This window comes from Tauraco erythrolophus, chromosome 2 (genome assembly GCF_009769465.1).
Source record: "Tauraco erythrolophus isolate bTauEry1 chromosome 2, bTauEry1.pri, whole genome shotgun sequence".
Classification (NCBI taxonomy): Eukaryota; Metazoa; Chordata; class Aves; order Musophagiformes; family Musophagidae; genus Tauraco; species Tauraco erythrolophus.
Genome location: NC_141466.1, coordinates 98,329,473 through 98,341,653, shown reverse-complemented (window position 1 = coordinate 98,341,653; position 12,181 = coordinate 98,329,473). Strand labels below are relative to the sequence as shown.

General features: G+C 48.9%; 1 protein-coding gene across 1 annotated transcript in view; it reads left to right on the top strand.

The window, feature by feature from the left end:
• The window catches only part of MDGA1 (MAM domain containing glycosylphosphatidylinositol anchor 1), a 147,355-nt gene that overhangs the window by 121,958 nt on the left and 13,216 nt on the right, over positions 1-12,181 (top strand). The window contains exons 13-14 of the mRNA XM_086628441.1: positions 2,245-2,397; positions 3,703-3,837. Coding sequence (XP_086484567.1) covers positions 2,245-2,397; positions 3,703-3,837 — 288 coding nt within the window. The remainder of the gene's footprint in view (positions 1-2,244; positions 2,398-3,702; positions 3,838-12,181) is intronic.

The window sequence follows — 12,181 nt, the reverse complement described above, 5'->3', positions numbered from 1 at the left end:
TCTGCGGACCAGTGGGTATCTGATACAGCCACGACCTCCTTCCTCTCAGCCACGAGGATTGGGGAAGGGCCCTTAGAAGCTGCTTTCTCACCCTTTCCCCCTCCATCATCTTGCGCTGGGGACAAAAGGGGTCCCCCAGCCCACACCATTGCCCTGCCCCACACCCCTCAGGCATCTGCCCCATCGTCCGCTCTGCAGTCCTTCCTCCTCCTTCAGCTCCAGCTGCGGTGTGGCCCTCTGTGCTCAGCACTTGGGAGCAGTGGCTAATTTGGATTAGGATGCTAATTAGAAATGAGCGGATTGAACGGAAAGCACTTAGCCAGGGTTAATCAGCAGTTAAGTGGCCAGCCCAGCCAAGCTCCCCATGGCTGTGCTCAGCTCGCAGGAGCAGCGTTTCCCGCTGAGCTTACAGAAAACCCAGCTTCCTGGGTCCCTCAACCAAGCCTGTGGCTTGCCACACAGTGCCCAGTCTGGGGTGGTGAAGACCTTTTTGTGGACCACAGCAGGAGACTGCCTTCTCTTTCCTCTCTGCTTTGGTGGGATGCTGGAGAGAGACAGGGAAGAAGGGGGAACGGCAGCATGGAGACCCCATTTCCCTGCCGCAGAGGTCTGAAGCCTTTTGACATCTGTATGGATAACAGTTGTTTTCATTTCCAAATGGGAGGGGATGGGGAGGGCCTTAGCTGCAGAGTAGGAACCGAGAGGTGCAGCATCTCAGAGTCAAGATGCCATTTGTTTCATGGGTAGTCTCCTCTCTGGTACAAGATGGCAGATTTTGGTGTGCATGGTAGGCGTACCATCACAACATACCATGTCTGGAGCTTTTGGCCCTGGCATTGCAGAAAGCTTCCCTTGCCCATTCTATCCTTGGTACCCAGCCCATAGGTTGCTGACCCTGCTCTGCCCTACATGTCCTGCTAGAGTCACCTGTGCTAGGACAGAGAGCCTCCTGCCCAGGAACCAGAGCAAACCACCATTGAAGATACAGGAATGCAGGAGGCCAAGTAGGCATTTGGACTTCTCTTCATCTAGGCATGATAACAGGAACAGTGTAGGGAAGAAAACCCAAAAAGTTGAGTCTTGCACCAGCATGCCATGGCTGAGGTTTCTAGCACATCCCAAGCCCTTAGCAAGAACCTTGTTTTCGTATTCTTTCCTGGCTTTTAAATACTTTATCTTTCAGCTTCATAGCACACCTCTTTGCTCTTATATAAAGACATAAGTTAAAGAGATCTGTTCTTACTGCATCTGCACCGCTCGCGAGGTGTGAGATCTCACTCCCAGCCCATTCTCCAGCTCTGGTTTCTGCCCAAGGACCTTTGAGAAAACAAAGAAATTTTCACTTCGGGTCTTGGACCTGTTTTCTTTTTCTCTTCTGCCTGTTCCCTCAATCCCTCTCCTCCTCTGTCAACAAAAGCTGGTTCTTGGCCTTTGTTTTTATGGCTTAGGAACTACCTTTTTTCCTCAAAGGTTACCATCTTCAGCCTGGTCAAGTCCAATTCCCTCCAATCTCTGCAAGCCTATATCGGGTTATGTCTATGCACAAGATTTTTCACCTGTCTCACAATATTGCTGTAGGGTGTCACTGTCTTGTGCTAGTAATAATCGAGCCCTATTGCACATGTGATTGATCCTACATAAAAATCTTTTACCTACATCACTTATTTTGTTAGGGGAACCAGCATAAGCTGCAATATCAAATGTGCCTTTTAGCTGGTATAAATTGGATGTACTTTAGCTAAATGGCACATTTGTAGCACTGAGCTGACCTCTTCTCCACAGCTGATTTTTTTCATGTGTGCCATAGTTTAGTTTAATATATAACCCAAAGGAGGGTCATCTGCTGGTGCTTTTACCTATCTCCTGGGGAAATTATTCTACCATCAAGTTGTTCTGGTTTAACAGCCCTGTGCCCTGTTTGCCTTCAATGCTCTTTTCACCCTCCTCTGGATTTGCCCCCTCAAACCTCCCAGCAGAACCTCTTTTTTTTTAGCCCTAATAGCCGTCTTCCATTTGGTCAAATCGTCGCATCCATCAACCTGGATTAACCCTTCCATAATCCCACTAATCACAGATATATTCCTTTTCAGACCCTCCTGAGGCCAGGGGCTGCCAGTCTGTCCCCGGCTTGATGCAGAGCCGCAGTGGTGATGTAGCAGTGCTGTGCAACTTGCTGCAAGCATCCAGGCGGCCTTGGGGAGGTTTGAAAAGCCGCAGCTGACCAGTCCCTCCCCTTCCCTGCAGATAACACCTGCCGCTTTGAGGACGAGAAGATCTGTGGCTTCGTGCAGGACAAGATGGACAACTTCGACTGGACCCGGCAGAACGCCCTGACACAGAACCCCAAGCGCACCGTCAACACTGGGCCCCCCACGGACATCAGCGGTACGCCGGAGGGTAGGCACACATCTGGGTTTCTTTTGGCTTGTCAGGAGTCCTACGGCTCTGGGAGCTGGTGGAACACTGATCTGCTTTCCATACAACACGCTTCTCCTCCGCACGGGGTGCAGGGAGCAGGCAGTTAATTTGCATGTTACTGATTGGCATTAAACACACAATTAAAACGCCCACGACTTTGTTTAAGGGAATAGTGTGAGCATTAGTTCTTGTTACCAGCTAATTGCCTGCTGCCTAATGCCCTTGTCCCATTCGATGCTTGTTTTGAAGTTGAAAAAGGATAAACAAGTAGGAGAACATCTCTAAGACCTAGAAGCAGCCCTGCTGGCTTTAGCCAGCTGTTTCCTCAAAGAAGGTCTCGGGTAGGCAAACAGATATTTTCAGTACCAAGCAGCAGCATGAGAGACCAGGCGGGAGCTGCCTGTGGGGTGACAGCGAGTGCCTCACCCCAGATGGAGAAGACTGATGTCGTATATTGCTTGTGCTAGCTGTGCATGGAGAACATGCTCCCCTTTTAACTAGATTTTACTTTCCCTTTTCTCTAACGAGGAAAGTAAATTGGTATGCAAGCACAAATCTTTGAACTCAGAAAAAATGGGAAACATCCAATGGCCAGCTAAGGAAATGACTTTTCCCATTAGCGTTCCATACACCAGCCTGATCGAGCATTGAAAACGATGCCAACAAATTAAATAGCTAATCTGTTCCTCCCTGGGTTGTTAACAACTACTTTGGTATTGTTCTCTTTAGATAACAATATTGTTTAGGCCAGATATACCGAATCCTCTCTCCCTCTGCTTGAGGCAGAGAAACAAGACTGGAACAGCCTCTTTCGCCTCTCTTTGTTTTTCTCCATGCTCAGAGCAGTCGGCTCTGGGGCTCCTCGTGCTGCGGGAGGAAGGCTCATTTTGCACCAGGATAGATGTCTGTGTGCATGTTGAGGGATTCATCTGCTGCATGTGCTCATAGCGGGACTGCTGATGCTCAGCTTTCCTGCTCTCCCCTAAGTAGGGAACTAGAGGAGGAACTAGATGACCTAGGAACTAGGTTGGAACTAGATGATCTTTGAGGTCCCTTCCAACCGTAACCATTCTATGATTCTAAGTACTGCAGAGGCAGAGGTGGCACTGCAGGCACCCTGCAAGTGCCTCTGGCTGGGATGGCAGTGGGTGCAGAACAGGCGGGAAGAGCAAGGCTGTGTCTCTCAGAGGAGCAATGGTCTCCCAGTCTCCAGGATCCCATCGCTTGCAGGGAGGGAGGCCCAGTGCATGCTGCCTTTCCCCACCTTTCCCTCTCATTCTGTAGGTTATTACATGTTCATCGAGGCATCTCGGCCCCGTGTGACGGGAGACAAAGCCCGGCTCATCAGCCCTCTCTACAACATTACTGCCAAGTATTACTGCGTCTCCTTCTACTACCACATGTATGGGAAACACATCGGTGAGTATCCTCCAGGGAGATTTACCTGTATGTAGCCTAGTGCGGGCTGCTGGAGAAGACCTCCAGCCTCTGCTCTGCCGGCTGTGCCTGCGGCCGGCAATCCAGGAGGGTGGCAGTCCTACTCCAGTGCTCAAAGCACCAGATTGAGCTGTTGCTTTCAGATACATGTCCCTTACCCACACCCCAGGAGTGTCAGGGTTGTGAGGCTGTTGCAGCCCATCCTCGGGGAAGTGTCTTGCAAGCAACCATCACCCCTTCCCCTCTGCCTCACTCCTCCACTAGCATAAGGCTCCCTGCTCTCCCCAAAAAAGAGTATTGTACCTGTGTGCACACATTTCCCTGGCTCACAGCCACAGCCACCTTGCTCCAGGCAGCAGGAGACCAGGTAAACAGTCTGTCTGTCTGAGAGGAGAAAGAGGTGGAGAGGCTTTGTGGGACTGGAGGGCTCTGTGGTGGCCACAACTATTTTGGAGTGGGCAGGATGCATGTCCCAAGGGGCTGTCTGCTCTGCCTGACTCCCTCCCCTCCACTGTAAGCCTACGAGTGCAGCGAGCACCCCAGAAGCGCCTGGCACACTAATGAGTTTCCATATCCAGTCAAGGAGCAATTGCTAATTCGTCACCTCTTGATTATAATTTCATTAATTTGAATAATAGATGCACTCTTCCCACAGCACGCTGGGTTATTAATCACCTGCTGGACTGGAGCCTGACTGAAAAATCAGGGCCCAGGCAGGAATGTGTCCGCCCTTCAATAAACGGGGTTAATTAACAGCTCTCTGCTTGGCACCATTGATGTCATTGGGAGGGAACACGCTCCTGAGTCTGGCCGTCACATCTCCGCGTGGCAGAGAAGCTAAGCAGCAAAGTCTGGGATCTCCTTCTCTCGGTGGGAGCGAGGCTGAAACCCTGACCCCCTGGCTGCCCAGAGGTAAGGGCTGGGCTGCAGTTCACCGAGCAGATCTCCATCTCTGTCTTTGCTCTGAGGGCTCATCTTTGCCATCTACACTCAGAGCCCGGCTAGGTCGGAGGTGTTTGCACCTGTATTGTCCCTGCAGACGGGCTGTTCTGCACTGCAGATTGCTCAGGCAAAGCACTGTCAGTGTTGGTTCACACCAGGTTTTCCTGGACCTGCTGGTCTTGCTTAGCTGGCAGAGACCAGCTGTTAATGTTGACTGGTAAATTCCCTTGTTCCCTGCAGTCGTCCTTTGTGGTCAGTCGGCCTTGCTGCCTAATTCCTGCACATCTTCTCTGGGAGGCTTGAAAAGGAATCTCATTCTTTGTGATTGCAAGGAAGGGTGGCCCAGACCAGTGGGAGACTGGCAGGAAAGAAGATGTGGAGGGAGGAGGCCTCTCTTGCTTTGTTTGCTTTAGGAATACAGCCATGTGTTGTATTTCCAAGTTCATTTCACTGGGAAAGTAAAAGCTCTAGCTTGCTTTTGGAAGAGAGCTCTGGTTTGCAGCTCTCATGTGGTGGTCTGTCTGGACATGGAGTGGACTGGACCTGCCAGGGAATGAATTCATTACAGGTTTTTGGCTTTTAGCGTTTTAACTCTTTGTTCATTTGCTCCACCCGCAAATTGCCCAGAGCAAAAGATACAGTGACTCTCAAGACCTAAGAAAGCCCCTGAGTGCCATTTTCTATTCCTCAGCTTCAGGTGCCTTTTATATCTGTTGATTTTTCCCTTCATACTCAACGCCGCTGCCGCTGCCTGCTCCCCACTTTCCCTGTGTTGCACAAAGGGGCTGATAAATTTGTCCGAGGTGGATAGAATCTTTAACGTCATACGATGGTTTCCAGGGTGGGTGCTGCTGAGCGAATAAATTACTTTAAAATTAGGCTGACTAGATAGAGTCAGAGAATGAAAGAGAAAGAAATGAGAAAAAGTTCTTTTTCTCTTGGCCTGTGGAATATGCGGCTTGGTCTAGTGAACCCACAATTTATCTGTCTGCAAATAGGAATTCAGTACCTCGCATCTTCGCTCAACTCTGGAGTTTCTTTCAGGGCCAGTCATGATATTCTGTAATCGTTTTGGCTTCTCTTCTGCATATCGGGGCACCAGAGTGAAACTGAGACCTCTCCGGGAAAAATCAGAATGCCTGGTAATCCTAAAATTGTCTGGTTTTTATCATTCCCACTATGCTACTTACTAACTCTTACACTGCCTGGTCTTATTCCTTACTGCCACGCTGGCAGCACTCTGGCATAGCTGTCCTCATCCCTGCACACGCACGAATGAACCCGTGTTTGGGACACGCTCTGCTTCACCAGCAGGTCTAATGGCTTGATCTGCATTTCTAATGCAAGTTGGTTACTCTCTGGCTGGTTTTGTTTGTGTAGAGGTTGTGAAACCCTGCCAGAAAGCTTTAGCTTCTTCGGATGGTTCCAGGCTCGATGCTCTTGGTGGCTGAAGACCTCTCAGAGTCGCCATGGGAAGTGGTAGCCTGCCTGAGGGCAAAGCAAGTTTCTTCAGCTCTTTTTCTTTAGCCCTGGGTTGGAGGAGAGTGTCCCGTCTCAGATACAGGCCTCCTCACTAGGACTTCTCCTAAATGAGGAGACAGACCCTGGCGTCCTACCTGTATCACATAAACAACAACGTGAAGGTAGAGATGGGGTGGCTACAGCCCTGGACCATGTCTCGCTTCCCAGGTTCCCAGGTAGCCAGCTATCCCTGATGCCTGCAGACACTGCCCCAGCCCCTGGCTCACATCGTGCCAGCCCAGTCCTGCCAAGCCAGATGCCAGCCCTGCGGAGCCAGCCGTAGCACTTAGCAGGAGCATATCAGATTGCTTCTGTGGGCAGACAGTGCCAGCAAGAGGAATCTCGCAGCCCAAGCCTCTCCCACCAGCTCCAGCTCCATCGTGGAGTAAACCAAAGCTCTATTGCTATGAAAAGAAGCCATGTAAAATCCCGACATTTATTTATTTTTTTAATAACCCTTTTATTACCTTCACCCCCCCCACACCCTCTACAGAACTTGAAAGCTAGTTTACTCTCACAATTTGACTATAAAATATCCATAGCCATCCAGGCAAATCTTCCCTGGGAGAGTTCCCAGACACTACTCGTTTATAATAGATATGACGAAAGAGAGAAACAGAATACAAATGGAGCGTTTGTAGCCAGGGTATAAAATATTCAGCGACTAGCAGAGCAGGGCAATGTTGAATATCTCTCAGCTGATGAGAGAGAAGGGTGAAGGGGAGCTCCCTGGAGGCAATTCCCGTTCTTCTGGAGTTATTTGGTCATCGGTTTTCCTTCCTCCAGTCCCCTCCGGAGCGAGCATTCACATTGCCCTATGATCCTGTCAGCCCAAACACAAAAATCAGGGGGAGGGGAAGGGAAGAAATCCTGTTTCCACTAGGCATTCAAGAACGAGGATGTCTTGCTTGCGGCAGGCGCAGATATATCAAACGAGGAACTACTGGCTTTCTTCAGGAGAGGAAGCTAGTCATGGCAGGCAGTGACCAGTTACCGAGTTCAAAAAGCCTCTTTGTCGAGTTGGCTTGGTGAGTCAGCATCGCAGGTGGGAGAAGACCCTCAAGTCCCTGCTTCAACCGTCAGACTCCTCTTCCTCCCTTCCCAGCGGCTGCCTAGGAGGGGGATGCTTTGAGGGGATGATGTCCTCGATGGACTGCTCCCACCGCAGTCCCCTGCCACCTCTCTCTCACATCTCCTAGCTCAGTGGTAGCCAGGTTATGATCTGCACAGCCTCCTGCCCACTGCTGGATGCTCTCGTAGACCCTGCAGGAAGAGACGCCTTCGTGGTCACACCACAGGAGGAAGGTCGCGCAGAGGACAAGGAAGTTTCAGCCACAGTGGATTTAGCTTTTTGTGTGGCCATTCTGGGCTTTGTGGTACACGGTGGTTGCTAACACTATAGCTCCCTATCTCAGGAGCCAGTGGCTGTGCTGATGGGGAAAACACTTGGGTCAAAGAGCTTACTTCCTCACAGGGATACCCTACATAAAAGCAGTGATATGGGATGTACCCAAGTGACATTTTTTTTAGCCTCCTTCTGATTTGTGAGCCCACTGGTAGGCATTTTTCAAACTTTGTTTACTGTGTTTTTAATAGCAGTAGTCGCTGCACACAGGCTTATGATGAGATATGGCCTCAGAGAGGGGAGAAGGCAAAGACACCCCTCCCAGCCCTGGGGTACTTCCCAAGATGGGACTGTTCAGCTCCTTCCTGTAGTGAAACTGGCAAGGTCTGAGCTTCAAGAGCTGGGCCTGGTTGAATGTAATGTCTGAAGACCCTGCTCTTGGCTTGCAGTTTTTGTACCTTGAGCCTCCTTTCTGCACAAGCAGTGTCATGGTCTTACCTTGGCCAGTTCCTCTCCCAGAAATCAGGAAACAGGCTTACTTTCTGGCACGTGCCCAGTATCTGTGAAACTCATGGAGAGTTAAAGGTGCTGTTATTCCAGCTTAGTGCTGACACAGACCATTTCTGACCACCCCAGCTAAGTCTAGTCTATGTACAATCAGGATTGGAAGCTTCCAGTGAAATTGTGAACTACTCATTGCCCTACAGCTTCTTGAGGAGGGGAAGTGGAGAGGGAGGTACTGATATCTTCTTCTTGGTATCCAGTCACAGGTCATGTGGGAATGGTTCAAAGCTGCATCAGGGGAGGATCAGACTAGATATTAGGAAACGTTTCTGTGCTGAGAGAGTGGTGAGACACTAGAACAGGCTTCCTAGAGAGGTGATTGAAGTGGTCAGGCAGTTGAATTAGATGATGGCTGATAAGTCCCTTCCAACCGAGCTATTCTATTCTAGTCTATTCTTTTTCTTTTTTCTATTTCTGTTCTGTTCTATTCTAAGATATCGTGAGGAGCAGTGCTTGGGGTTGATTAAGATAGATTTTGGTTCTGAGTCACTAGAAGCAACGAGACCTGTTCAGATCACTTGCCACAGCATCCAAGTTCAAGAAAGCCATAAGCTGTTTCTCAGAGGTGATTGGGTTGTAGGCAGGCCACTTACACTCATGGTGTCACCACTGACACCTTCCCACTGAGTAGGAAACACAGATCTGGAAGCCTGTCAAACTGAATTGCTGCTTTACTTCTTCAACTCAAATAATGCAACCAGTGCAAAGGTGTGTCTGAGAGGTCATGGTGGATAATCACACATAGAAGTCAGTGTTAGCATGGGTGCCTGGTGGCTGCATCTTGTTTCTGACAGGTGACAGTCAGGTCACACAGATTGATAGGTACCAGCTATGTCAATGTAAAAACAATTTGAACCACGAAGACGTCCTTTTTGTAAGATTCAACATCGTATCTCCCTCGTTCCTACCCAAACCTTGTTTATGTACACAGCGCCCTGCTACTGTGCACAGTTATACAGGTGGCACCCTGGAGGTAGCTATTGTATATATAAAGTTTGCCTTATATACAAATGCATCGTTCATGAAATCCATGCCATTATCTCCAGTGCAATAACTCTACACGGTAGAGATTACATCACTGGATTGATTGAGGGGAGGCTGATTTTCCTAATGAGTATGATTCACTTCCCTCTGGGCTCTTGAAAACAAGTTGCATTTAGAGTTAAGTGAACAGTTTATAATGAAAAAATGTATTCAATTTTTTAATACTGTTTCCACTTATTCAGATAGGTTCTTGGCTTTACTCATTCCTCCATCAATAGATGTGTATTTGACTAATGTTTTGTGTAGACATCCAGCAGCTTCATGTGGGATGATACGGACCCTTTGGATAGACTGTGGCCTCTTCTGGTATTATCTGCTTGTTTTGGTGGGAAAGTTAGCAAAACACCATGATCATGAGTAAGGATTATAAATACCTGGCAAGATAACCACATATTTGTAAAGTGTCATTCAAGCTCTGTAGGTTCAATACAGTGGCTCTGAACCGAAGACGGTTTAAGTCATTGTTTTTGTAGAGACTTCATTGAACTTTGGATTAGAGCCATAGATTTAAAGATTATTAAGACCAGATGGGACCAATACGTCATCTAATCAGACTTCCTGTGTAACCAAGGGCAGAGAACTCACTTAGTTACTCTTGCTGGAGCCCAGTGAATACTATGTGTCTACACCTTCATTGGATGTTTACTTAGAGTAACAACAACGTGCTTGACATGGCTTGCAGATGTGGGACTGAATCATCCCTAAGCAAAAGAGCTTGGCATGTAAAGCTGAAGAAGACATGGAGAGGAGGGAAAGGTATTCAGATGTGGATTGGCTATATGTCATTTTTCCTCCACAAATAACATGTCTTCATGTTGACGCAGGCATTCTGCTTAGTACCTTGAATTTGAGTGCACTGAACCCCACCTTTCCTTGCCCCTCACTAAAAGTGCATCACTGAATCAAGTTCCCAGTGCAGATAGCCACTGAAATGTTGCCGCCTTCAAAAGTCCTCTTCTTCTGTCTTACCAGTCATGATCTGACCACATTCCTGCTGCAGAATTTGTTGGAAAGATTGGCAGGGGCACAGATTACTGACACCAATTCATTTGCAGAAGCCCTGAATCCCCACAGATCATTTTTCCTCCTGCTCACCTGATTTGAGTCACTGTTACTCAGTCTGGTGGGAGGCTGCTATGATCCTCTCTCCCTTCCTCCAGGCTCTCGGGAAAGCATCTTTCCATTCAGACTTGGCTCACAGCAGCAGCAGCCCTGCACATGGTTGAGTAGCTGTAAGGATATCCTGCAACCTGATCGTCTCCTGAGACATCAGGTGTTGCATCAATTATTCAGACCCTGAAATTGCTAGATACAAAGTTTAACAGACACTTAAGAGGAAACAGAAGCTCTCAGTGCATATCCAGCTACTTCTTTAGCATTCTCAGGTCACTCTTCTGTTCTCTCCATGGACCATTAACTATTTCTCCAATGCCATAATTGTACAAGTGGAGACTGAAGTTGGTCATTCCAGGTGCAAATCTGGAGACCTCCCTGGGGGCTCTGATAGGACAAAGGCTGGGATGTCAGTGTGCACAACTGTCTTGCTCTATTTGTGCAACCATCCCAATCTGATCTTGAACTTCCACAAGACATGATTTTGTAACACATATTGAAATGCTTCCCAGAAAATCAAAAAATGCTCAACAAGTGTCAGTCATAACCATTACTTTGAGGAGTGACTGCCTCTCCCAAAGACAGCTCTGCAGGGATGACAGGCACCCCTGCCCTTCAGCTGAAGGAGTTTGCAGATCCAGGTTGGGAAACTTACTGTCTTAGCTAGTCCCCTGGAAGTTTTCTGGTGAAAGTAGAGCCAGGTGTGAAATGGGAAAGGAGTCTCTGGCTGTAACGCGTCCTGTCTCAAAGCTGAGAACAAAGCCTACTCTAACGGCCTTCCTGCAGCAAACCACTTCCCCGGCCTGAAACATTCACTTCTCACGTCAACTTGGGTCAGGCAGAGGAGGAGGCCAGAGAACAGATTTTGAGGGGTGTCTTCAGTTCAACAGGAAGAATATGTGATCTCAGCTGCTCATTCCTGCTGTCTTGCTGGCTTCAGCATCGCACTAAAACAGCCCATCTGCTCCAAGCCCTGCAGCAATGCAGCTGCCCTGTGCTTGGTGCTTGGGGCTGAGAGACCACAGACCGGGTGATGATGGAGAAAGAGGTTGTTAACAGGGATAAAGAAGAGACAGGCAAGGTCCTCCTCAGGATAAGTACATCTGCTTGTGCAGGATTTTTGTCAGGAACCCTCCCATGCACACCATTCGTATTTTGGGGGCTCTGGGAGGCTCCCTCCTCTCTGGCTGAGGTCTTTGCAAAGCCTGCCCACAGAAGGGAGGCAGGCAGACCCCCACCCTGCCTGGCTGTTGTGCTCTTTTAAACCTGGCAGTGTCTATGAAGCAGATTTCTCTTTTAGCTTGACTGAGAGAGCTGAGCACAGTGCGTGCACAGGAATTGCAGGAAGGACCCAGCTGTCTCTGGTGGCAAAGATGAAAGGGTCCATTATCAAAGCTGGGAGAAGAGAGAGCATTTGCCTGGAGGCATCTGGGCATGTCATGAAACAGAGGGTGAACAAGGAGCAAGCAGACCTCACAGCAACTATGGTTCACTCCACTTCTTGAGTCTGCAAAATTGGTGGGAAAAGTTGCCTACACATGGTCTCCTTCTTGCTACGTTCCTCATACTCCTATTTGCCCCCAGGCTGGCCTTTCCTCCCTAGGGTAGTACCCTGCACTTCTGGGGACCTCCAGGTACAGCAACAGTAAGAGGGAAGGAGCTCCTTGGCTGCCTTCAGACTGCTTGATTCCAGAAAACGTCAGAGGGCAAGAAAGATGGGCTTCTGCAGCTCACTTGCTTGAGGCACAGAGCAAGTGTCATGATGTGGTCCATGGGCTAGCCAGCACTGCTGCGTAT